Source organism: Carcharhinus amblyrhynchos, chromosome 12, assembly GCF_965287045.1.
Source record: "Carcharhinus amblyrhynchos chromosome 12, sCarAmb.v2.hapA, whole genome shotgun sequence".
NCBI classification, from domain to species: Eukaryota; Metazoa; Chordata; class Chondrichthyes; order Carcharhiniformes; family Carcharhinidae; genus Carcharhinus; species Carcharhinus amblyrhynchos.
The window spans coordinates 19,221,092-19,248,947 of NC_137335.1; the positions used below are offsets into that span (position 1 = coordinate 19,221,092).

The 27,856-nt window shown below is 43.2% G+C and overlaps 1 protein-coding gene across 2 annotated transcripts in view; it reads right to left on the reverse strand.

Moving 5' to 3' along the window:
* Positions 1-26,201, reverse strand: part of LOC145350556 (protein SPEC3-like) — a 47,431-nt gene extending 21,230 nt beyond the window's left edge. For both annotated transcript variants that reach the window (XR_013888221.1, XM_080199755.1), the window contains exons 1-2: positions 25,591-26,201; positions 9,604-9,801 (exon numbers count right to left, since the gene is read on the reverse strand). Coding sequence is in view for 1 of the 2 variants with exons in the window: in XM_080199755.1 (XP_080055881.1) it covers positions 9,604-9,801; positions 25,591-25,921 (529 nt within the window). In the remaining variant the exon portion in view is untranslated. The remainder of the gene's footprint in view (positions 1-9,603; positions 9,802-25,590) is intronic.
* Positions 26,202-27,856: the final 1,655 nt, after the last annotated feature.

Below are 27,856 nucleotides of genomic sequence, written 5' to 3' on the forward strand. Positions count from 1 at the left end.
AGACTCCCAGCCAGAGAAAACACCTTATTTGCATCTACCCAGTCTATTCCTTTATTTCAGATTATAAGATTATACTTATTGGAAAAGCATTAGCAGGAAGCTGGAACAATAAAGCATTTTTATTTCTGCCCAGCTTCCAACTCCTCCCTTCTACAGTAATGCTTTTGTAAGCTCTAAGTGCTGGCATGGAATGATTGAAGTTGGGGGGAAGGTAAATTTAGATGGTGGAAAGACTGGAAAGGTCACAGTAGGTGAGAAAAAGGAAGAACATCAACAAAATGTAGCCATTAGCCTCCAGAAAACATGTACATACACACACTCATGGATGAGGTTTCTAGGTCGCAGCAGTGTATTGGCAGGCGGGAGGGTGGTTTGAAGTGTGTATACTTTAATGCGAGGACCATACACAATAAGGTGGACGAACTTGCAGCCTGGATTGGTGCCTGGGACTTCGATGTTGTGGCCATTACAGAGACATGGATAGAGCAGGGACAGGAATGGTTGCTGCAGGTTCCGGGGTTCAGATGTTTCAGTCAGAGCAGAGAAGGTGGTAGAAGAGGGGGAGGCGTGGCATTGTTAGTCAAGGACAGTATTACGGTGGCAGAAAGGACGTTTGATGTGGACCTGTCTATTGAGGTAGTATGGGCTGAGATTAGAAACAGGAAAGGAGAGATCACACTGTTGGGAGTTTTTTATAGGCCTCCAAAAAGTTCCAGAGATGTAGAGGAAGGGATTGCAAAGATGATCCTGGATAGGTGCAAAAGTAACAGGGTAGTTGTTATGGGGGACTTTAACCTTACAAATATCAATTGGAAAAGCTATAGTTCAAGCATGTTAGAGGGGTCAGTTTTTGTCCAATGTGTGCAGGAAGGTTTCATGACACAGTATGTAGATAGGCCAACAAGAGGTGAGGCTACATTGGATTTGGTACTGGGTAATGAGCCAAACCAGGTGTTAGACTTGAAGGTAGGTGAGCACTTTGGTGATAGTGACCACAATTCGGTTATGTTTATCTTAGTGATGGAAAGGGATAGGCATATACTGTAGGGCAGAAGTTATAGCTGGGGGAAAGGTAATTATGAGGCTATTAGGCGAGATTTAGGATACATAGGGTGGAGTAGGAAATTGCAGGGGCTGGGAATATCTGAAATGTGGAGCTTATTCAAGGAGCAGCTACTGCGAGGCCTTGATAAATATGTACCTGTCAGGCGGGGAGGAAGCGGTCGAGCAAGGGAACCGTGGTGTACTAAGGAAGTTGAATCTCTGGTGAAGAGGAAGAAGGAGGCTTATGTAAAAATGAGACATGAAGGCTGCAGTTAGGGAACTGGAGAGTTACAAATTAGCCAGGAAGGAGGTAAAGAGAGAGTTAAGAAGAGCTAGAAGAGGACATGAGAAGACTTTGGCGGATAGGATCAAGGAAAATCCTAAAGCTTTCTACAGGTATGTCAAGGATAAAAGATTGGTTAGGGCAAGATTAGGGCCAGTCGGAGACAGCAGTGGGAAGTTGTGCGTGGAGCCTGAAGAGATAGGAGAGGCATTGAATATTTTTTGTCAGTATTCACGCAGGAAAAAGTCAGTGTAGTCGAGGAGAATACTGCGATACCAGGTAATAGACTAGACGGGATTGAGGTACATAAGGAGGAGGTGTTGGCAATTCTTAAGAGTGTGAAAATAGATAAGTCCCCTGGGCCGGATGGGATTTACCCTAGGATTCTCTGGGAGGTTAGGGAGGAGATTGCAGAGCCTTTGGTTTTGATCTTCATGTTGTCATTGGCTTCAGGTATAGTGCCGGAAGACTGGAGGATAGCAAATGTTGTCCCCTTGTTCAAGAAGGGGAGTAGAGACCATCCTGGGAATTATAGACCAGTGAGCCTTACTTCTGTTGTGGGCAAAGTTTTGGAAAGAATTATAAGGGATAGGATTTATAATCATCTAGAGGGAAATAAGTTGATTAGGGATAGTCAACATGGTTTTGTGAAGGGTAGGTCGTGCCTCACAAACCTTATCAAGTTTTTTGAAAAGGTGACCAAAGAGGTGGATAAGGGTAAGGCAGTTGACGTGGTGTATATGGATTTTAGCAAAGCATTTGATAAGGTTCCCCATGGTAGGCTATTGCAGAAAATGCAGATGCATGGGATTGAGAGTGATTTAGCAGTTTGGAATTGGCTAGCTGATAGAAGACAGAGGGTGGTGGTTGATGGAAAATATTCAACCTGGAGTTCAGTTACAAGTGGTGTACCTCATGGATCTGTTTTGGGGCCACTGCTGTTAGTCATTTTTATAAATGACCTAGATGAGGGTATAGAAGGATGGATTAGTAAATTTGCCGACGACACCAAAGTTGGAGGAGTTGTAGACTGTGAGGATGGATGTTACAGTCTGCAGAGGGACATAGATAAGCTGCAGAGCTGGGCTGAGAGATGGCAGATGGAGTTTAATACAGAAAAGTGTGAGGTGATTCACTTTGGTAAGAGTAACAGGAGTACAGAATATAGGGCTAATGGAAGGACTCTTAGTAGTGTTGACGAGCAGAGCGATCTCAGGGTACATGTGCATAGATCCCTGAAAGTTGGCACCCAGGTTGATAAGGTTGTTAAGAAGGCGTACAGTGTGTTAGCTTTTATTGGTAGGGGGATTGAATTTCGGAGCCGTGAGGTCATGTTACAACTGTACAAAACTCTGGTGCGGCCGCACTTGAAGTATTGCGTACAGTTCTGGTCACCGCATTATAAGAAAGATGTGGAGGCATTGGAAAGGGTGCAGAGGAGGTTTACCAGGATGTTGCCTGGTATGGTGGGAAGGTCTTATGAGGAAAGGCTGAGGGACTTGAGGTTTTTTTCATTGGAGAGTAGAAGGTTACGAGGTAACCTGATTGAGGCATACAAGATGATCAAAGGATTGGATAGGGTGGACAGTGAGAGCCTTTTACCTCAGATGGTGATGGCTAACACAAGGGGACATAGCTTTAAATTAAGGGGTGGTAATTATAGGACGGATGTCAGAGGTAGGTTCTTTACTCAGAGGGTAGTAAGGTCGTGGAATGCCCTGCCTGCAGCAGTTGTGGACTCACCAACTTTAAGGGCGTTCAAATGGTCAGTGGATAGACATATGGATAACATTGGAATAGTTTAGGTTAGAGGGTCATTAGATTGGTTCCACTGGTCGGCGCAACATCGAGGGCCGAAGGGCCTATACTGCACTGTAATTTTCTATGTTCTATGTTCACTCACACCCATTCATTGAGGTACACTCATGCTGATAACCAAAGAAGGACCTAAACATGGTGAAATAGATTAATTCCCATGTAACATCACTGACATTGTTTAAACATTTGATTCAGAGGCAAGATTACTAAATTAGGACAGGTCTTCTTGGATTTCTCTCTCCACAGATTTAGTAGTATAAACTATTAAATTGTAATAGAAGCAACCCTAGCACTGACATATGAATAAATCTATGGTTTGTTGCTTCAGTGAGAACTCTACGCAGATAGCTTGTTGAATGTCTATTGCGTGCACTGACTTTGGTTTCAACGTCTGCATTTTTGAGACAGTGTCTCTTTCAGTTAGTGACTAAAACTTCAGATGTCTGATAAAGAAGTTTGTAAATTTAAGTTTCTGGCTGTGATAATTTCTGAGAAATCAGACTGCGACTTAAGGTTGACAAGGAAATGGAGGTCAACTGAAACAAAAAGAAAAACATTGAGATCCCAGAGATCTGGTTTCAGTAGCATAGGAGTAAAGGCAAACTGAAAAGAGGGCTTGTGTGGGACAGCTGAAGGCTGGATTTAGCAGCTGGGATAATGAAGTAAAAGTTCTTGCTACTGCTTTAGTTACTTTAAAAGGATTGATTAACCAAGGCTGGTTATCAGATTACCTGATAAATCAGAGAGATCCATCTTTGTAGTATCAGCTATTTAAAATATAATTTATAGTTATTATTGAATATACATTGTTAATCCATGTTTATTTACTTTGATTTTGATCATAAAAGTGAAATCTTGTCCATCGGTTTCTTCTACTTGGGTCATTTGGCAAGTTTGGTTCATTTAGTTGATTGAAACTTCATAGGGATCATAATACGAGGATAGTAAAAGAGTTTGAGCAGAATTTCATGATTTTATTACCATGATGCAGAGTCAATGTCTCTTGAGTTCAGGTTGTGCTTGCATTCTCTGTTCTTATCTATATTTTAGCATTGAATTTGACAAACTGAATACATAAAGTAGATGGAGGCCAGACTAGTTACACTGTGTGGCCAACTTCCCTCTGGTATTAGCAACTTATTGGTCACTGTTTGTGCTGTAGCTCAGGCAGAATGTCGCCTGGGTCTTAGTTACATGAGATGTCAGAATTGGGTTTGATCTACCTTGAGCTGCAGCAACACATGACAACTTTTCCTGCATGATTCACCAAATGGTGATCAAGATCAGACGCCCTATCCCATTGATTTTCACCTTTCTAGCCCAGAGCACACTGAAGATAAATGTGGTGACTTCAGCCTTCTGGACAACTAACTCCACACAGTCCAGGACTGACTCATACCTCTCTGATCTGTTTGGTTTGACACCACACTATTGAAGTTAGAATCATACAGAACAAATGGAGGCCATTAGGTCCATCACCCACTTCAGGAGGCAGTGGTGTTATGGTATTGTCTTTGGACTAGTAATCCAGAAACCCAGGGCAATCCATTGGGGTCCCAGGTTTTGAATCCCACCACAGCAGATGATGAAATTTGAAAAAGTTTAATGATGACCATGAAACCAGTATTGTAAAAACACATTTGGTTCACTAATGCCCCTTAGGGAAGGAAATCTGCTGTCCTCACCTGGTCTGGCCTTCATGGAATTCCCAAACCTCAGCAATGTGGTTAACTGTTAAATGCAGTCAAAAGTGGCCTAGCAAGCTATTCAATTCAAGAATATTCAGGGATGGGCAATGCCCACATTCCATGAGTGAATTTTAAAATTTGTCTTATGGTTCTTTGAAAGAATTATCCATTTAATCCCATTTTCCTGCTATTTCTTGGTTTTACTAGCTAGAGAAAAACTACTTCCTCCGTGAATAACTATAGTCCATAGATTCAAAATAATTGGCAAATGGTCTACAGAGAACCTGAGGAGAAATCTTTTCACTCAGAGAATTTGGATTGCTTCACTTGATAAAGTGGCGAAAGCTGATAGATAAATAATCTGAAAAGAGATTTGGGCAAGTTCCTGTGGGTGAGAAACCTACACACAGGCAATAGGTGAGGATATCAGACTAAGCACAGTTAAAAGCACCTTTAAAAGAGCCAGTACAGGTATGATAGGCCAAATGGTCTCATGTACCATTACTTTCTTCGACTGGGATTTTTGGTGGCACCAGCCACAGGAGATCCAGTGGCTCAGCCAAAAATCCATTGACTTCTGGCAGGACCAAGCGATCCCAGTGGCAGGCAGGACTGATGCCATGAAGTCCCCTTTTGAAAGTTATTATCAAAACTGCTTTCAGGCAGTGCATTCCAGATCATAACAACTCACCTGTGTAAACTAAACTATCCTTATCCACAGATATCAGGATATTGGGTGGGCACCAGGTTGGGCTCTTTTGTAACTCAGACCTGTACCCTGTGATTGCACAGACTGTAGACTCTCATTATTCAGACTGGGATATGGAATTTAGTCACTTGGGCAATTTAGAACAGGACTGTAGATGTCTTTAGACAATCAGTTGCCTCAAGGGAGGAAAAAGGAGAAAATCCAAAACAAGTTTGAACCAAACACATCAATTTATTTTTTGCTGATGGGGTTTATAATAGTCGGGTAGAAATTCCAGTTTGCAGAAAGATATGAGCACAGCTGTGATAAGTTCCTGCCCTTTAATAATATTAACTTGATTTGGGGCAGGATGCTCCTTGGATCTTCCCCTATTACATTAGTGTTTCTGAGGAACTGTTTCTGGGCTCCAGTCCCAGTCCAGAACTTGAGCACAAAAATCAAGGTTGATAATCCAGCTTGGTGCTGAGTGAATTCTGCATTTCTGGAGATGTTGTCTTTCAGATGAGAGATTAAACTAATCTTCCATCTGTTCACTCAGACATAAAAAATCCCACGACACAATGTTGAAAAGCAGGGGAGAGTTATCCCCTGACACCACAAAACAGGTTATCTGGTCATCATCACAATGTTGTTTGTGGAAGCTTGCTGTGCACTAATTAGTTATTGTGATTCCTTTATTACAATAGTGGCTAAGTATTTCATTGGCTGGAAAGTGTTTCGGGATGTCCTCTGATCGTTAAAGACATTAAGTGCAAGTCCTTCTTTCTACTCTGGAAACACTGTCTAGCTATCCTGTGCTACCTCATCAGGGACTTGGGTTCAATTCCTGGCTTGGGTCACTTGCTGTGTGCAGTCTGTACATTCTCCCTGTATCTGTATGGGTTTCCTCCCACAGTCCAAAGATGCGCTGGTTAGGTGCACTGACCATGCTAAATTCTCCCTCAGTGTACTCCAACAGGGGCCAGAGTGTGGCGACTAGAGGATTTTCACAGTAACTTCATTGCAATGTCAATGTAAGCCTACTTGTGACACTAATAAATAAATTTAAACGTAGTCTGAAGAGAATCTGTTACACCAAGGGCAACATCAACCCATATTTTGAGTCTTAATTACCTTCAGGTGCCCTTACGTTCCCTGAGGATGGCAGCAAAAAAATTACTGATCCTTTTTATTTCTTTTTTAATCATTTGTGGGGTGTCACTGGCTGACCAGCATTTATTACCCATCCTTAGTTGCCCTATTGGAGGGCAGTTGAGAGTCAACCACATTGCTGTGGCTCTGGAGACACATGTAGGCCAGATCAGGTAAGGGCGACAGATTTCATTTCTTAAAAGACATTAGTGAACCAAATGGGTTTTTCCCAACTTTCAACAATGATTTTATGGTCATTGGTAGGTTCTTAATTTCAGATATTTTTATTGAATTCAGATTCCACTGTCTGCTGTAGTAGGACTCAAATCTGGGTCCACAGAACTTTAGCTGAGTTTCTGGATTAATAGTCTAGTGATAATATCACTAGGCCATCACCTCCCCACGCTGAATTGGGCCAAAGGTATCCCCTATCTGAGCAGCATCATGTTCCAACGGCTTCAACAGGGCAGGGACTGCCCTTCCTGAATATACAAGCAACACCTAAATCCTTTCCAATGATTCCAAGATTGGGAATTGCTTTGGGATCAGTTGCTGTCAAAGCCACATGCAGGAGTTCTGTCTCTCACCCTTTGTGGAATTTCTCCGGTAGCATGTCAGGATAGAAATTAAAACCAGTTTCGCAGTGTGTCATATTGATTTTTACCATCTGTAGTGTACGCCCTTGACTATTTACTGACCTTGAGACCCACCCCGATCACCCGAATATGATCTTGCTCCATGAGTAACACTTGATTTCCATTACATTTACATGAGACTGGATATGAATAAACACAAACGATTGCAAATGTCTGGAAAATAACACACTTGGAGGTTTAAACACTCCACCAGGGAATTTCAGACAAACGTGGTAACTAATATACAAGAAGATACTCAAAGATAAAATTTCAAAATGTCCAGGCGTTGGAGAGGTTTGAAGAGTATATTTATGAGAATGGTACCAGGGATGTGGGACTTTGGTCAAGTGAAGAGACTGTGGGATTTGGGTTGTTCTCTTTAAAGGATATATAATAAGTGTTTTTATAGAGCATATAAGGAGAAACCACTTCCACTGGCAAAAAAGTTATGTTAACCAAAGAACAGAGATTTAAGATAATTGGTGAATGAACAGGGGAAAATTATCCCAATTCAGATAACGAGGTGGTGAAGGATAAAATGGAGTCTAGTCTTTAAGCACTTACTCATGCTCAACTTCTGAACACACTTAAATATCCAATCACTATACAATTAGCAGAGAAGCGTGAATTGTTAAAATCTGGAATGCATTACCAGAAATAGTTGTGGAGGAAGATTCAGTTCGTAGAATCCCTACAGTGCAGAAGGAGGCCATTTGGCCCATTGAGCCTGCACTGACAACAATTGCGCCCAGGCCCTATCCTTGTAACTCCATGCATTTACCCCATGAATCTCCCTGACACTAAGGGTCAATTTAGCATGGCCAATCAGCCTAACCCACACATCTTTTGAGTATGGGAGGAAACCCATGCAGACACAGAGAAAATGTGCAAACTCCACACAGACAGTCTGTGCCAAGGCTGGAATCTAACCTGGGTCCCTGTCGCTGTGAGGCAGCAGTGCTAATCACTATGCTACCATCCACAGTTGAGCTGCAAATTTCAAAAGGGGATTGGAAAAAAATTTGAAAAGGAAAATGTTGTCGAGGTATGGGGAAAGAACAGCCCTGGGGAATTAATTGGACAGTTCTTTCCAAGCTGTCACAGCCATGATGATTGGCCTCATTCTGTGTTATGTGATCCAGGACAAAGCAACCCTACTGATTGGGCTCTATTGATCAATATTCACTCTCTCCAGCACTGACATGCAGATGCAGCAGTGTGCGCTGTTAAGTGTACATTACAGCAACCCACCAAAGCTCCTTCTACAGCACCTTCCAAACCCATCAAGAAGCAGAAAGGCAGCGTATACATGGGAACTCCATCACTAGCAAGTTCCCCTCCGAGCCACCATCCTGACTTGGAATTATATTGCCATTTCTTGAGCGAGTAAAACTCCTGGAACTCCCTTCCTAACAATACGGTGGGTTTCCAACAACACATGGACTGCAGCGGTTCAAAAAAACAGCTCACCATTACCTTGTCAAGGGCAATTATGGATGGGCAATAAATGCTGGCCTAGTCAGTGACGTCCACATACTGTGAAATAATTTTTTTAAATGTAGATAATTGTGTCCTTAGCAACTGAAAAAGTGCTACCTAACTTAATCCACTTTCCAGCCTCCAGTCTGTACGCCCGCAATTACATAGCACTTCAAGTACAGATCCATTTCATTTTGAAATGCAATGAATTATTTGGTCTCTACACCCTTTCAAGCAGTGAGCTCCAGAGCCCATTCTCTGATTCCATAACTATGAGTTTCCAAATTAAATGAGATCAAAAAGAATGTGCTTTATTTGTGAGATAATTGTTTCAAGAAACAGAAATTTTTTTGTCCTGGACACCATTTCTACATAAACACTGAATTTCTCATACTAAACTTCTACTAAGCATATCTTCACATGCATACACTTAGTTTCACTTCGGGAAATAATGTGAAGTGGTTAACTGCAAATCAAAGTGCTTTCTGCAAAAGTTTCTTTCTCTGCTACAGACCCAGGACTGCACGTAAACCACATAATCACATGACCTTGTCAATTGCTGCAATCAGAAATCCCAAGAGAATTTGAATAAACAAACATCTCTTAACTCTACTTAACATAACCACTTACAGGGCGAAAATGCTCTCCCATGGTCTGAGTTGCATTTCCTCCAGAAATACCAACTGCCTATAGAAGAGCTGATTTGTTTAAACATTCCCCTTAAGCAGAAAACAAATATATTTGCACTACCATCACCACAATAAATTCCTTGTAAGTGTAAATTACCAAAGACATTTTCACAGGGGAAGCACTTACGGGATAAATTTATCATCATCACTCCCCAGGTTATGCTCCATAGCCAGCCCACCAAGAGGAAGGGGACAGTGAAAAGTTGTGAGATTCCCACCCACACATTGAGGCAGACGAGGGCCAATATCTCATCACTCGTCTTGCGGCCAGTGGGTGTCGCTGGTTCAGAACAGCACAGAAGTGTAAACCCGGATAAAATGGTACCTGAAAGATTAGATATGGAGAGAGAGAGAGAGATTAATAAAGCACTCTGTCATTTTGTCACACCAGACAATCAGCAAACAACAAGGCAAGTTCATATCTGTAAAATGCAGTCTACTCCGCCAGATTTTTACAAAATTTAAAGTGAATTACAGGTTCTTATTTCAGAATGTTACACGTTACACAAATGACAGAAACTTTAATTATCAAAAAGAAAGACTTGTACTTTATATGACACCTTTCTTAGAAAGAAGTGAACCTCTGCATTGGATGCAGTGGCTGCTAACTCTCTTCATGCCTCCATGAGAGAACTAGATTGGGCCCCAGTTGCCTCCTGTAGGAGGTAAGTGGATTTACAATTATTCCACATAATGCCAATTTAATCTTCTGTGCCTGTTTTGCTAGTCTGAGAAAGTTGGGGAAGGACATCAAGAGAGGATTTTTCCCCCTTGTTGGCTTGTACTTTTGCCTCTCTCTGTGAATTAAATGGCTGTGGAAGGAGTAGGAAACACTAAGTTGTGATGCTCTAGGCATCATGAGTTTGGGGTAGATTTGATGGACCAGATGGTTTTTTTCTGCTCAGTAGGCAGGGCATTTGCTATTTTTGCTAGCTCTATGAAGCAGCAGTCGCACTTAGTCCTACCTACCCATTTTCTCTCTGTACCCATTGTTATGGTCCTGGACCAGATCCCAACATTTTTCTAATTAGAAATCAAGAACCTTTTGTTTAAAGATGACAAAATTTAAGATCAAGGCACTTGCTAACAGAATAAAGCCACAAGATTCCATGCTTTTTGAACATATAAAATAAACTTTACCTTACACAGCTAGAAAGCTAATACAATTTATAATCTTTAATTAGCTTCATAGTTTCTCCTACCCTTCTTTATCAATTTCTTTGTCAATCTTTGTTGACATTTAAACCTCTCCCAATCCTCTTCTTGCCCACTACTCTTAGCTACTCTAAACGCCTCCTCTTTTAATTTAACACTTTCCTTCACCTCCTTCGTTATCCACGGCTTATTACCTCTCCTCCTACGGTCCTTTTTGACCATCGGAATAAATTTCTGCTGAGCACCAAGAAAGATCTCCTTAAAGATCCTCCACTGTTCCTCAGCAGACCTACCTTCCAACGCGCTCCCCCAGTCCACATTCGCCAATTCTTCTCTCATCCTACTGTACTCCCCTCTGTTCAAACAAAGGACACGTGTCCGGGAACCCACTTTGTCCTCCTCCATCTGCACCAGAAACTCCACCATACAATGATCACTCTCCCCAAGAGGATCCTTCACCGCAAGGTCCCTAATTCTACCTGCCTCATTACATAACACCAGATCCAAGATAGCTCGCACCTTCATCGGCTCCAACACACACTGTTCAAGGAAACTATCCCGGCAGCATTCCAAGAACTCCTCCTCGAGCCCTCCGCGTCCAACATGGGTTGACCAATCAATATGCAGATTGAAATCCCCCATAATTACGGCTGTCCCATTCCTGCACGCCGCACTTATTTGCGCGTTAACAGCCCGCCCCACCTCCAGATCATTATTCGGGGGCCTATAGACGACACCCACCAGCGTCTTCCTCCCTTTGCTGTTCCTAATCTCTACCCACAACGATTCCACTTTCTGCTCTTTGGCTCCAATATCATCCCTTGCTACCACCTTGATGCTATCCTTAATCAGCAGAGCTACGCACCCCCCTTTTTCCTCCCGCCTATCCTTCCTAAACACTTGATACCCCTGGACATTCAGCTCCCAGTCCCTGTCACCTTGCAGCCACGTCTCTGTAATGGCCACCAGATCATATCCATTTGTGTCAATCTGCGCCACCAGCTCATCCACTTTATTCCGAATACTTCGTGCATTCAGATAAAGTGCCTTCATCCCAGCCTTCACCTGGATCCGAGGGTTCTGAAAGAAATGGCGGAGGTGATAGTGGATGCCTTGGTGGTTATTTTCCAAACGTCGCTGGATTCCGGGGAAGTGCCGGAAGATTGGAAAGCGGCTAATGTTACGCCGTTGTTTAAGAAGGGTGCCAGGCAAAGAGCAGGGAATTATAGGCCGGTTAGTTTAACGTCTGTTGTAGGTAAAATGTTAGAATCTGTCATCAAGGAGGAAATAGCGAGGCATCTTGAGGGGAATTGCTTGATAGAGCAGACGCAGCACGGTTTCGTTATGGGGAAGTCGTGTCTGACAAATTTACTGGAGTTCTATGAGGATGTGTCTAGGGCGATGGATAGAGGAGAACCGGTGGATGTGGTCTTTCTTGATTTTCAGAAGGTGTTTGACAAGGTGCCTCACAAGAGGTTATTGCAGAAGGTCAGGGGACGTGGATTTGGGGGTAGGGTGTTAGCGTGGATAGAGGATTGGTTGTCAAATAGGAGGCAGAGAGTGGGGGTCAATGGGTGTTATTCGGATTGGCGGTTGGTGACTAGTGGAGTGCCCCAGGGTTCGGTGCTGGGGCCTCAGCTATTTACCATTTATACAGATGATCTGGAGGAGGGAACCGAGTGTATCGTGTTGAAATTTGCTGATGACACCAAGATTGGTGGAACGGCAAATTGCGCGGAGGGTGTGGAGAGTCTACAGAAGGATCTAGATAGGCTGGGCGAATGGGCCAGGAACTGGCAAATGGAATTTAATGTTGGCAAGTGCGAGGTGGTCCACTTTGGTAGGAATAACGGTAGGAAGGATTATTACTTACGTGGCAAAAAACTGCAGCAGGCGACGGTGCAGAGGGACCTCGGGGTCCTTGTGCATGAGTCGCAAAAACCCAGCTTGCAGGTGCAGCAGGTGGTCAGGAAGGCTAATGGGATGCTGGCCTTCATAGCGAGGGGGATTGAATATAAAAGTAGGGAGGTCTTGCTGCAGCTGTATAGGGCATTGGTGAGGCCGCAGCTGGAGTACTGTGTGCAGTTTTGGTCGCCGCACTTACGCAAGGATATTTTGGCCTTGGAGGGAGTGCAGAGGAGGTTTACTAGGCTGATTCCGGAGTTGAGGGGGTTGAGCAATGAGGAGAGGCTGAATAAACTAGGCTTGTACTCGTTAGAGTTTAGAAGAATGAGGGGAGATCTCATTGAGACGTATAAGATGATGAATGGGATGGATAGGATAGAGGTGGAGAGACTCTTCCCGCTCAGAAAGGACAGTAGGACTAGGGGGCACAGCCTCAAGATAAAGGGAGGGCGGTTTAGAACGGAGTTGAGGAAGAATTTCTTCACTCAAAGGGTGATGAATCTCTGGAATTCTCTGCCCGTTGAAGTGGTGGAGGCTGCCTCGCTAAATATTTTTAAGACGCGGGTTGATGGGTTTTTGATAAGAGAGGGGATTAAGGGTTATGGGGAGAGGGCGGGAATGTGGAACTGAGCCACGACAGATCAGCCATGATCTTATTGAATGGCGGGGCAGGCTCGAAGGGCTAGATGGCCTACTCCTGCTCCTATTTCTTATGTTCTTATGTTCTTATCGAAAAGAATCTTAATTGGGTTCCTTCTTTGGGATGCCTCACCGTCTCCTCTCCCTGGGGTTTTCAATCTTAAAAGAATATTTTAACATTTCAGGGTTAAAATGAGGTACATGTGAACTAACAGGCAAACTGGCTGACCACACTACACTGTACAATAAATGGCAAAAGCAACGAAGACAGATCCCATGGATTTCTCATCAACCCTCCCAGATGTCAGTAAACACTGTGAATCGACCAATCTCATTGTTTCTCACAGTCTTCACCTTCAAAAGTCTGGCCTTCTCTCAGTCCAAGTTGAACTGAATAAATTACTGCACAACTCATAGGGTTTCCACTGCATCTCCTGAGCATCCATTCCCTGCATTCCTGAGTCTGTGCTGCAGCGCCAACTTTCACCACTTCAGCACCAAGCAGAGTGATACTGCTCCAAAGAGTTACCTTTGCCACTGCAGCCTGAAGCATGGAGTCACCAACATTCTGCTGCCCTCTCTAATCTCCAGATTCAGAGCTTCTCCCAAGCCCTCATTTACTTAAAATTCGTCAACCCCAGCACTCCTATTACTTGGAGCCTCTTTCCTGTGGTGCCTATTAGTGGCCTCCTCCTCCCAGTAATTCCATCCTCAGTTCTCTCTCGCGCTCTAGGACTTCTCCCTGTCCTCCTTCCTGGCTTTCCTCCTTAGGTTCCTTCTTTGAGATACCTCACTGTTTCCCCTCCGTGGGGTTTTCATTTTTTTTTAGTGCAGGTGCACTGGGCCCATCTCCTCAGCCCCAGATACCGCAAACATGGACTGGCTGTACGTACACGAAAACTCCTAGGGCCTGTCAGGACTCATAGTCCCTGCTCGACGATAAGGTGAGTTGGATCTTATAACACCATAGAAGTTTCTCAATCTCTATCCAACTTGCTCTTAAGATTATTAATGGAATGAATCGGTTTCTGCCACCTTTTCAGGTAGATCATACCGAATGTTGAATACACTGACTAAGAAAATGTCTCCCCATGTGCTTCAGTCATACAGGGGATTGGTGAGACCATGGCAAGAATTTTGTGTTGCTCACGTGAGCATGCACCCAATCTGAAAGCACGTGAAATCACAGGAAAAGGCGTGCGACCCAAAATCATCGTGCACTTGAGCAATACTTTGGTTGGCGGGTGCAGGCGCGAGTTGGAGGCACACCCACCGACAATCAAGCAGATAACTGATTCCATTAGAGGGCAATTGAACATTATTTTATACGGCCCATCTGCTTTACAGCTGACAGGTGGGCCCATTGGCCTTTACATTTTAGCCTCAACCTCATTCTAGGGCAGGATGAATTGTCTGGGCTGGGGCGGCATGGTGGCACAGTGGTTAACACTGCTGCTTCACAGCACCAGGGACCCAGGTTCAATTTTGACCTTGGGTGGAACCTTATGGCTTGGGGGGAGTTTGCATGTTCTCCTCGTGTGCTCCGGTTTCCACTCTACAGTCCAAATATATGTGGATTAGCAGAGTAAATACATGGGGTTATGGGGATAGGGCTTGGGTGAGTTGCTCTTTCAGAGTGACAGTGCAGATTATATGGGCTGAATGCCCTGTTTCTGCACTGTAGGGATTCTATGATCTTGAATACTCCAATTTTGATCTCTATATTTAAGGAAGGATGTTAATGCATTGGAGGTGGTTCTGAGGAGGTTTACTAGATTGTTACCTGGAATGTCTTGTAAGGCAAGGTTGGACAGACTGAGTTGTTCCTACTGGAGTTTAGAAGAGGGAGGGCTGACTTCATTGAAGTATATAAGATCCTGAACAATCTTGAAAAGGTAGATGTGGAAAGGGTGTTTCCATTTGTGGGTGAGTCCAGAACTAGGGGGGCATTGTTTTAAAATCAGGGTTCACCCTTTTAGGACAGAGATGAGGAGAATTTTTTTCTCTTGAGGGTCATGTGACTTTGGAACACTCTGCCTCAGAAGGCAGTGGAGGTGGGGGGTCATTGAATCGTTTTAACGCAGAAGTAGATGTTAGGCAAGGGAATCAAAGATTAAAACACAAACACACCAACCAAAGTCTTACTGAATGGCGGAGCAGGCTTGAGGGGCTTAATGGCCTATTCTGTCCCTATTTCATATGTTTGTATGTTTTTACCTTTTATCAGGCTTGTGCACTGCAGACAAGCCTAATGCTCCCTGTGGATCGATGTATTTCAGCAAACATCAGTTTTAGTCAAAGTTATATGAAAAGTCTAGCACAGTTGCATTCTATTTGTTATCACTTCCAACCATGGCTTTTTGTTGAAACTAACCAACTGAATCTAAGAATACTGATTTCTCTAGCCTGGTTTCCATGGCAGTGAAACCATAAGTAATTTCCAGTAAAATTGAATTCAAGACACAAACCCAGTATTATGTCTATTCCAACCTTATTCATAATTTATAACCAACATTTCTTCACGACTCTAGTCTACCATCCCTGGTGAATGTCCCTAGTCTGCTTTCTAAGGCCACTACATGATTGTGTACTTATTTCTTATGCTTGAAGAGACAATCTTGTTAATTGTTGGGTTCTACAGATTCTTCTGCTGGAAGGTCAAGTGTTTGAGTATTCCAGTAAACTGCACTGAGCTGCCAGTTAAAGGAATGCATAGCATCAGGAACAGGTGCAGGGCAAAGAAAATGTTATTGCTTAAGCTTAGGTTGTCTCTTCTTCCCCCAACCCACTCTACGCAATCTTTTCTCAAATATGAAGCAAATGGCGGAAATAAAACTGCCACAATCTACGAAGGCCCCAATCAAAGCATCATGGGTTGCTTTGGGAATGCAGTTTTTAAAAATGCTGGAAACAAGGACAACATACACTGGAAATTTGCAGTAATTCTGTCAACATTACAATTCCAATGCAGAATTCTCCATCTGAAACCTTAACCTTTGTTTCTCTTTACAAATGAGATTGGACCACTCCAGCGTTGAGTGTTTATCTCTTGCTTAGTACTAGTTTTTATTTGTTAACATTGCCAGGGCCAAGTGTGACCTCCAAGCATCATAAGTTTTTGGAGCAGAATTAGGCCGTTCGGCCCATTGAGTCTGCTCCGCCATTCAATCATGGCTGACATGATTCTCATCTTCATTCTTCTGCCTTCTCCCTATAATCCCTGATCTCTTTATTGACCGAGAACCTATCTATCTCTGTCTTAAAGACACTCAATGATCTGGTCGCCACAGCCCTCTGTGCCAATGAGTTCCACAGATTCACCGCCCTCTGGCTGCATAAATCCGTCCTCATCTCAGTTTTAAAGGAGCATCCCTTCATTCTGAGGTTGTGCCCTCAAGTTCTAGCCTCTCCGACTAGTGGAAACATCCTCTCCACATCCACTCCATCGAGGCCTCTCAGTATTCTGTAAGTTCCAATTAGATCTCCTCATCCTGAATTCCACTGAGTATAAACCCAGACTCCTCAACTGTTCTTCATATAGCAAACCTTTCATTCCTGGAATCATTCTTATGATCCTTCTCTGAACCCCCTCCCAGGCCAGCACATCCTTCCTTTAGTATGGGGCTCAAAAGTGCTCACAATAGTCCAAATGGCATCAAAATAATGCTTTAGATTTCTCAAAGAATATTCTTTTCCTCTTTCTGTTGGCGTTCCATATAAATATATTATATCTGGTCTCCTGGCAGATACCTTAGAGGAGGAGAGTAAATGGGAATGGGGAATGTTAAACAGAATGACTGCACAGCAAGGGAGAAAGAGGTTGAGTTCAAAAGGGAGGGGGCAGGGGTAATGATAAAAGGAGGTGGTGGTGGGAAGGAGGCGGAGAACAACAAGAGTGAAGCTTTGGAGAAAACGTTTGTTCTTGCACCTGAAGAGGAAGAAATCTGTGAAGAGTCACCCTTTCCCCACAACCACCACCCCAAATGCAACCTACAATCATATCAACATCCAAATTAGGAGCAGGAGTAAACCATTCAGCCTGCTCTGTTATTTGTAGATCATGGTTGATCTGATTGTGGATCACTGCTAGCGGTCATCCCCATCTCACTATACCATGGCACCTATACTAGTTGCACCTGTTTGACAGCACCTCCTCTGGCGGGAGGATATAATTGCTACATGACAAATGTAGGCAGCTCCCATTATTGATGTAGGAAATTATGATGGTAAAAGTTGGCAAGAAGTTCAGATAATCTAAATGTAAAATCTGCATATTGCACACATTTGTGACAAAAATCTCTAATTATATACTGTACATCTGGACACTAAATTCTAATCATAGAGTCCCTACAGTGCAAAAGGAGGCCTAACAGTCCATCAAGTCTGCACTCTCCAACATAGCATCTTTCGCAGGCCCACCCTATCCCCAATCCTTCGCTCTTGCTATTCTATGTTTCCTTCCCACCACCTTCTCTTCCGGTAATCCCCTGCATTTACCCCACTAATCACCCCAATTGACGCATCTTGGGACAGTAAGGGGCAATTTAGCATGGCCAATCCACCTAATCTGCACATCTTTAGCATGTGGGAGGATACCAGAGGACCCGGAGAAAACCCATGCAGGCACAGGGAGAGCCTGAAGGCTCCAAACAGATGGTCACCCAAGCCGGTAATCAAACCGAGGTTCCTGGCACTGTGAGACAGCAGTGCTAACTATTATGACACCGTGCCATGTACGTTTATTAATAATTAATAGTTGATTTTTCATAGCACTATTTTTGGAAAGTCAGCATGTGTACACTGTAAGAAAGATGGGAATATTGTACCAATCAAAATATAATTTATCATTCTACCACAGAAGTGCAGATATGCGTCTCTTTAAGGCTGCAAGGTGTTACTTAAGGGACTGCAGATATTCTGGCCTTGGTATTTTGTGTTCCTAAAACGTACTTCTGCTCCTTTACAGTCTTTTTGAAATGTGCCACAGTGGCACAGTAGTTAGCACTGTTGCAGTGCCAGGGACCTGGCTTTGATTCCCGGCTTGGGTCACTGTCTGTGTGGAGTTAGCACGTTCCCCCTGGGTTTTCCTCTGGGTGCTCCGGTTTCCTGTCACATTCTGAAAGACGTGCTAACCAGCACATGGTGCATTGACCCAAACAGGTGCTGGACTGTGGCAACCAGGGGAATTTCACAGCAACTTCGTTGCATTTGAAGTTGCACTGATACAAAATATGGTAGTGAGGTAGATGGATTTGATCAGATATATATTCTAATTATTCATTTAGTGAGATACAAAATGGATTGGTTTCATAGAATCATGGAATCCCTACTGTTCAGAGGAAACCATTCAGCCCATCGAGTCTGCACTGACCACAATCCCAACCAGGCCCTAATCCCATAACCCCACACATGTGCCCTGCTAATCCACTGACACTCGGGTCAATTTAGCATGGGCATTCAACCTAACCATTTAATTGAGAAAATAACATATTGGAGATACTATATATAAACAATTTCAGACACGATGTGGTAAACTTGGCATGACTGAGGGGGAGATGAGTGACTCTGTGTTTGTGGTACCTAAAGGTCACCAACCCCTCTACAGGAATCTAGTATTTAATTCCATTGGACTTTGTAGCTATAACAGGGCAGATATCTGCACTTCAGTAGGTGAATGATAAATTGTGTATTATACGGTATAATATTCCCATCTTTGGACATTGCATATCCTCTAGCTTAGAAAGAAATGATTTGGAAAATATGATAATTAACTATTATAAAGGATGTCCATTTTCGGATGTCATATTTTACTGTATTTCTCATCACATGTGTCTGTTGTAGATGAATTGATGGAGATTGATTGTTATGATAAAACAACAACTCTAATATAGTTTGTCACTGGACTTGAAATCCAGAAACCCAGGGTAATGCTCTGAGGACACGAGTTCGAATCCCACCATGGCAGATGGTGGGATTTGATTTCAATAAAAATCTGGAACTGGCAAGGCCCATGAAAGAATAAAGGAAGAAAAATGCCACAGTTCTGTGGATTTCTATAGCAAGGAAATTATAACAATATAACAGTTTGCTCCTTTCAGTGTCAAATTCATTGGATCTGGAGTGACACAATAGCTGGCACTGCTGCCTCACAATGCCATGGACGTGGGTTCAATTGCCAGCTTGAGTCAGTCTGCAGAATCTGCACATTCTCCCCGTGTCTGCCTGGGTTTCCTCCGGGTGCTACGGTTTCCTCCCATAGTCTGCAAAACAGGCTGGTTAGATGCATTGGCTGCGCTAAATTCTCCCTCAGGGTACCCAAACAGATGCTGGAGTGCGAAGACTAGGGGTTTCTCACAGTAATATCGCAGTGTTAATGTAAGCCTATTTGTGACGCTAACAAATAAATAAATCTAATTAAAGGATATTATAGTAATGAAGTATTGGTTAACAGTTAAAGAATTACTATATAATTTACACCAAATATACATTTGTTTAAGGCACAAAATCCTCACTGAAAAAGTGATTGACAAGTGGAGTGAACGTTAGAGAACAAAGAAACTTATAATGTTTGCAGAATGTATAGTGTAGTAATTTTCGAATTCAACAAAGGGGGACAAAGTCATTGATAAGAAGAAAGAGAATATGAGAGCAGACTGGTAAGGTCTATAAAAACAGATTGTAAATGTTTCTGTAGGAATGTAAATGAAAGAGATTGCTGAAAGCAAACATGGATCCATTAAAGCCAGATGGAAGTGAAATTATAATAGGGAATAGGAAATCGCTGAGATACTAAACAATTAGATTGTCTCAACCTTTCAGAGCTACAAAGTGCAGCAGATTAAGAACAGTGAAGCTTAAAATTGCAGAAACTGACTGGGGAATAGGAAAGGAGTCTCACTGGCAGAGAAAAAAAATCATAATGCCTGGGTACAGAGGAAGCAACAGATCAGGAACTGCCCCACATGTATTTACAAAGGATGACTCCAATCCCAGCACACCTTGGTGGTGAAACTGCCAAGCAAATGTAAAATATTACCCATTAACAGTTCAAAATTGATTAAAAAATGAAAGTTTTCTCGAAGAGTGGAGAATAATATTTAATTAAATGATCACACTCCATTTAACTCGAGTTAAGTACTTGCGCACAGTGTGAATTAATCCTTTAACAGGGATAACAGTGCCCTCTGGTGAAAGATTGGGCAATTGCCTTCTTGGCCTGCTCAGATTTCACACCATTTCAGTTGTACAACTTCCTAAAATCAATTTCAAACAAGAAGTCGCGCTGAAAGTTTACCATTGCCTGTGAGCTGTATATGTTTGCCTGTATTTTGCTTGTGTTTTTATCACATTGCAGTGTTCTAGTATTTATTAGCCAACAAAGGCTTCCTTCATGGCAATTTTAAAAATCAGCTTTTCCAACAAATCCTTGCGGATTTTGCATTCAGCACTCTAAATGTCCAGTGCATTTACTTGCTGAAAGTGCCTCTGGTGAACGAACCAATCTCCTATGTACTTTTAAGAACAGTACATTTTGTCTGTATTTGTTTAAAATCATTTATGGGACACGGGCATCGCTGGCTGGCCAGCATTTTTTGCCCACCCCTAGTTGCCTTTGTTCGGAGGGCAGTTGAGAGTCAACCACATTACTGTGGCTCAGGGGTCACATGTAGGCCAGACCAGGTAAGGAAGACAGATTTCCTTCCCTAAAGGGCATTAGTGAACCAGATGGGCTTTTCCCAATCGACGATGGTTTCATGGTCATCAGTAGCTTCTTAATTCCAGATATGTTTTATGGAATTCACATTCTACCATCTACCATGGCAGGATTTGAACCTGGGTCCCCAGAACATTTGCTGAGTTTCTGGATTAAGAGCCTGGAGATAATATCAGTAGGCCATCACCTCCCCCACTCTCAACCAGCTTTTCCATCAAATCCTGAATGTCCACTCTGAATATCCAGTGCATTTACTTGGCTAAAGCCAATCTCCTATGTATTTTGTGAACCTTCTGTTTTGTCTGTGTAGCTCACAAGAAACATACTTTTCACTGTATCCCAGTACATGTGACAATAATAAATCAAATCAAATACCTGGTATGTTATCCAGGCTGATACTCCAGTGGAATACTGAGGTAATGTCCTCTCAGATTGACGTTAAACATCCCATGCCATTATTTTGAAGAAAAGAGCGTTTACTCTTGTGTTCTGTCCGATATTTATCCCTTAGGTCAACCCCAGATTTTTTTTTATCTTTATTGTACTGCAATTTATAAGACATTGCTTTGTGAGGACTACCTGTTGTATTTTCAACATTTCAAAAGTATTTAACTCCCGATAAAAGTGCTTTGGCATGTCTTGGGATCATGAAAAGCTCTTTCTAAATGCAAATGCTTCCTTTCATGGGGTGGAGCCTTGCCTTGAAATCAATCTTGATGTTTGGATGTCATGTTCTGCTCAGAATCAACATATTAAATCACTCATGTGGCACACATTGGACTTTGGACTCCATAAACCAGAGATGTCGGTTCACCAGAAACCACTAAACCACTGATGTGCCTTTCCCTGGATGACTTCAGCCCACCTGATGTCTTCCCTCACCTCTGTTTCCAGGAGACCTCATTCACAGTTCACAACGGGGCAGAAAAACAAGACCAACTTTGAATGTTATTTTTTAAAGAACCACAGAACCCCTACCGCACAGAAAGAGGCCATTTGGCCCATCGGGTCTGCACCGACTCTCCAAAAAAGCATCCCTCTCAGGCCCTCCCCTCCGCCCTCTCCCCATACATTTACCATGGCTAATCCACCTAACCTACACATCTTTAGACACTAATGAGCAATTTAGCATGGCCACTTCACATAACCTACACATCTCTGGACTGTGGAGGAAACCAGAGCATCCAGAAGAAACCCACAGAGACACAGGAAGAACATACAAATCTCCAGCAAGAATCTAATCAAGCAGCATTTGATGTATCTCAACCTTTCAGTTATGTCTCAGTTTGTAGCACTCTCACCTCTGAGTTAATATATTGTTTGTGCAAATTCAAATCTAGAGACCTAAGTACAAAATGTAGGCTAGCACACCAGTACAGTATGGATGGAATGCTGCACTGTTTGAGGCGCAGTCTTTCAAATAAAATGTTCAAAATCTTTGTTCTCTCTCAGACAGCCCTCCTTAATGAACACCTGGGGAGTTCTCCCTAGTGCCCTGGATAACATTTATCCTTCAACCATAATTACTTAAACATGTTTGTCATCACGTTAGTATTTATGGGATCTTATTGTGCACAACTTTGTTACAGTATTCCCTCAAATAGTGGGAAGCAATTCATTGCTTGTAAAGCACCGAAGGGCACCCAGAGGTCATGAAAATTGCAAATCTATTTTTAATATATTTGGTTAAGAAGAGCTTTCATAAAAAAATTTAAAAAAACACCAAAGTCGGAGGTGTGGTAGATTGTGAGGAAGGGTGTCGAAGTTTGCAGGGTGACTTGGATAGGTTGCAGAGCTGGGCCGCGAGGTGGCGGATGGAGTTTAATGCGGAGAAGTGTGAGGTAATCCATTTCGGTAGGAATAACAGATGTGTTGAGTATAGGGCTAACGGGAGGACTTTGAATAGAGTGGAGGAGCAGAGGGATCTAGGTGTATGTGTACATAGATCCCTGAAAGTTGGGAATCAAGTGGATAAGGTTGTTAAGAAGGCGTACGGTGTCTTGGCGTTTATTGGTAGGGGGATTGAATTTAGGAGTCGCAGCGTCATGTTGCAACTGTACACAACTCTGGTGCGGCCGCACTTGGAGTACTGTGTGCAGTTCTGGTCCCCACATTACAGGAAGGATGTGGAGGCTTTGGAGAGGGTGCAGAGGAGGTTTACCAGGATGTTGCCTGGTATGCAGGGGAGGTCCTATGAGGAGAGACTGAGGGATTTGGGGTTGTTTTCACTGGAAAGAAGGCGGCTAAGAGGGGATCTTATAGAAACATATAAGATGATTAGTTGAGTTCTTCGATAATGTGACTGAACACATTGACGAAGGAAGTGCCGTGGACGTAGTGTACATGGACTTCAGCAAGGCGTTTGATAAGGTCCCCCATGCAAGACTTCTTGAGAAGGTGAGAGGGCATGGGATCCAAGGGCCTTTGGCCTTGTGGATCCAGAACTGGCTTGCCTGCAGAAGGCAGAGAGTGGTTGTGGATGGGGCTTTTTCTGAATGGAGGTCAGTCACCAGCGGAGTGCCTCAAGGATCTGTTCTGGGACCCTTGTTGTTTGTCATTTTCATAAATGACCTGGATGAGGAAGTGGAGGGATGGGTAAGTAAGTTCGCTGATGACACGAAGGTCGGTGGTGTTGTGGATGATCTGGAAGGATGGCAAAAGTTGCAGCAGGACATAGATAGGATGCAGGACTGGGCGGAGAAGTGGCAGATGGACTTCAACGCGGATAAATGTGTTGTCGTCCATTTTGGCAGAACCAACGGGATGAACGAGTACACTATTAAGGGCAGAAGTCTGAGTAGTGTTGAGGAGCAGAAGGATCTTGGGGTCCGGGTCCACAGGACTCTTAAATCGGCCTCGCAGGTGGAGGAGGTGGTCAAGAAGGCGTATGGTGTACTGGCCTTCATTAATCGAGGGATTGAGTTTAGGAGTCGGGAGGTAATGCTGGAACTTTATAAGACCCTTGTCAGGCCTCATTTGGAGTATTGTGCGCAGTTCTGGTCGCCTCACTATAGGAAAGATGTAGAAGCTATTGAAAGGGTGCAGAGGAGATTTACAAGGATGTTGCCTGGACTGGGAGGCATGCCTTATGAAGTTAGGTTGAGGGAGCTGGGACTCTTTTCCCTGGAGAGACGAAGGTTGAGAGGCGACCTGATAGAAGTTTACAAAATGTTGAGAGGAATAGATAGGGTGGACTCTCAGAGGCTATTTCCCCGGTTTGAAATGGTCGCTACGAGAGGACACAGATTTAAGGTGCGGGGAGGGAGGTTCAGAAGTGATGTTAGGGGTAAGTTTTTCACTCAGAGGGTGGTGAGTGAATGGAATCGGCTGCCGTCAGTGGTGGTGGAGGCGAACTCGCTGGGGTCTTTTAAAAGACTTCTGGATGAGTATATGGGGTTTAATGAGATTGAGGGTTATAGATAGGTCTGTAGGTTGGTAGGTGATGTGGTCGGCGCAACTTGTGGGCCGAAGGGCCTGTTTGTGCTGTAGTGTTCTATGTTCTATGTTCTATGATTAGAGGTTTAGATAGGGTGGATGGTGATAGCCTGTTTCCTCAGATGGAGAAATCTAGCACGAGGGGGCATGGCTTTAAATTAAGGGGGGGTAGTTATAGGACGGATGTCAGGGGCAGGTTCTTTACCCAGAGGGTGGTGAGGGACTGGAATGCCCTGCCTGCTGCAGTTGTAAATGCGCCTAGTTTGGGGGCGTTTAAGAGATTGGTGGATAGGTTTATGGACGAAAAGGGATTGGTTTAGATTAGAGGGTCAATGTTTTTTTTAAAAAATAAGACTGGTTGGCGCAACATTGTGGGCCGAAGGGCCTGTTCCGCGCTGTAATGTTCTATGTTCTATATTTGATCAACTTATAAGCACATGATACAACGGATATTAAAATGGGGCATTACCTCAATATTACATATTTTGACTCATTTCCCTTTGGGTCTATGCTTGGGCTAAATCCGGTTTAAAACAGCAAGTATCTCAGCCATGCAAACCAGCCTAAGTCTTGCTCCTTGACTTGAGTAGACCTAGCTGATCTCAGCTGGAGAGGCAAGATCACTGCAATAGACCTCAGTGTCCCAGATTGGCCCACTCCTGTTTCAGCAAACGTAGAAATCGCTGAACACGTACAGCAAACGTGGGCTTGGCCGTGAAGTATTATAGAGAGGAATAGCTTGCCTGAGTTCAGACTTGAATGCACATCTGGACGAGAACAGCCAGGACCTATGAATTTGATCCTGATGGGCTTCACAGCGGCAGGGGTCCGGAGTCAATTCTGGCCTCAGGTCACTGTCTGTGTGGAGATTGCACGTTCTCCCCGTGTCTGTGTGTGTTTCCTCTGGGTGCTCCGGTTTCCTCCCATAGACCATAGATATGTGGGTTAGGTTGATTAGCTATGGTAAAATTGCTCCTTATTGTCGGGGCGGTTAGTAGGGTAAATATGTGGGGTTACAGGGATAGGGTCTGGGTGGGGTTGTTATCGGTGCAGGCTCAATGGGCCAAATGCTACCTTCTGCACTGTAGGGATTCTATGAGGCATTCGGGAAAGAAGATTTTTTTTAAAAATGCACAAAACACATTTTTCTCATAAACGCAATGTTCCTTTAAGAAGCAGCTCATTATTAAATCTGTTCAAGAAAGGGTTGCTAAACAGAAGTTGGACAAAGTTCTGGTTTTGCTATCTATTTGAAGGCATGTATACCTGTTCCGGGGAGTATGATGTTCAGCACCAGGCAGAAGACAGCCATCCGTCTGCTCATGTAGGGGATCGCTCCGGTAATCTTGGTGGGCTTCATCTGAGGGTCATCCGTGTCGTTCTCGGAATCCTCCTCTTCCTTCTGCAGGGCGCCCCGGACCAATGTCACCAGGTTGTTTCTGGAGTCAGTGAGAGAGGCTCTCCTGAGGTCGAGGTGAGCGACAGACAGCCCATCCCAAAGGTTCACTGTCCGGGACCCCAGTGAGGGACTTGGTTTGTCTCCAGAGGGAGTCTCTTGGAGGTGGGAAATGAGAAGTGTGGGACACCCTTGGTTCATATTTACCTTTCCTTGGAAAGAACAAAATCTCTTCAATGCTGGTCAGTCCCCTTAACTTTTAACCATTCTCAGCTCCATCTCTCATTCCTCTTGGTTTTAAAATCTAAAAAAAGTAAAATCAATTTTGTTTTTGTATACTCTCTATTTTCAATCTCTCCAGGTCAGAGGTAGTTAGTGGGAAAGCAAGGATTCCAGCTAATTCTCGCTCCCTCCTGTTCCTCTCTCAGACTGGCTGCGATTTGAATGAAATGAAGGTTTAACTGCAACTCTTGGGTCACATTGTTTCACAGTTGAGTGTGCCTTTAACCAACCAGATCAGTCACTTAACTAACAGGCCAGCTATCATGATACTGTGATTTATACATATGACCCCCTCAAAAAAGGGAGTGTGAGATAGGTGGAGGCCAATAATAAATAAAATGGAACACAGTAACCAGTCCAAAATGTGCTCAACAGTGCAAAACATTTACCTTCCTATGACAGTGATGAATGTTCATGTTTATTAATAGACGCTTTGGGGGTTGGTTAAGAAATAAAAAATGCTAATGTGGGAAAAAGTAGGACATTAAAAGAAAAAAATATAAAGAGATCATACTAGGACTAAAAAAGCCACCAGAGATCTTTGAAAGAAATACATATTGTTCATCAGTTTAAACAATAATTTATCACAGTGTGAATATGTGGGCTGGAATCGGTTCCTCTCTCGTTTTTATTTATCATGCAGTTTCCAGCAGGTTAATCGGTTTTGTCACTAGTCCAACCTTTGGCATTAATTGCTGGGAGATCACATTTTCCACTTCAGTTAAGCACCACCCACAGTGGATTGGTGTACAGATACTCAAACACCCACTCAAGCTGCATGAAGAGGAGGAATCTACCTGAAATAAGCAAAGCTGTTATTTTCCACATTTCCTCAATTCCAATTAAACGAATTGCCAGTGAGGCAGATTTGCTGCAGGATGTGGTACCTCCTGCAATTCCAAACTGAGATATATTCAGAAATCCATCACATATATTTAAATTCCTCCACACCGGACATTTTAGTGCCTTATATAATTCTTGAGATAGTCACCATTTTTTTAATTTAAACACTACCGACAATAATATATTACTGACATAATTGTTAATGTTGAAATTGTACAGCAATGTAGTTCATGCTTTAAGTTGTTTGTTAGGAGCAGTTGTCTCCAACTGGGGACATAGACTCAAGATAAGCGGCATCGGGTATAGAGGGGACATGACGAAGAACTTATTTTCACAGAGGTAGTGGGTGTCTGGAATTCACTGTCTGAGATGGTGGTGGAGGCAAAGACCCTAAACTCTTTTAAAAAATACTTGGATCTGCCACCTTAAGTATAGGGCTATGGGCCAGGTGCAGGAAGATGGGATTAAAAAGTGCTGTAAATTTTCCACGTTTCTATGGTTCTCTAAGTGTTAGAGCTTCCATAAGAAAGTATAAAAAGGTGTTCACAATGACTGTTAGGAGGGAGTTGGAGGGGTCTGTGTCTTTACTCTGCAGGTTTGGAATGAAATCAGTTACATTTCGGACTGGCAAGCTTCAGACCTATTCTTTCGTTAACATATTGTTATTGGATTCATACGTGCATGATCCTGCTTCACCTTCTTGATTTATCTGTAACTTTGAGACACTCGGACACACCATCTTTGTTCAGTTCCTATCCTCTATCACTCAGCTGTTCTGTTGTTATCCATCAGATGTAACCTGTAATATTTTTCTCCTAGTTCCATGATCTCTGGAATCTCAGAGAACTCCCTCCTATTTATCATCTACATGCTAGCCCTCAGTGACATTCTCTGAAAGCACAACATCAAATTCCTTATGTATGTTATCAACATGCAGATAGATCTATCTCATCATCACCTCTCTTGATCCTTCCAAGGCCGTTGATTTGTTATACAGCTAGTCTAACATCC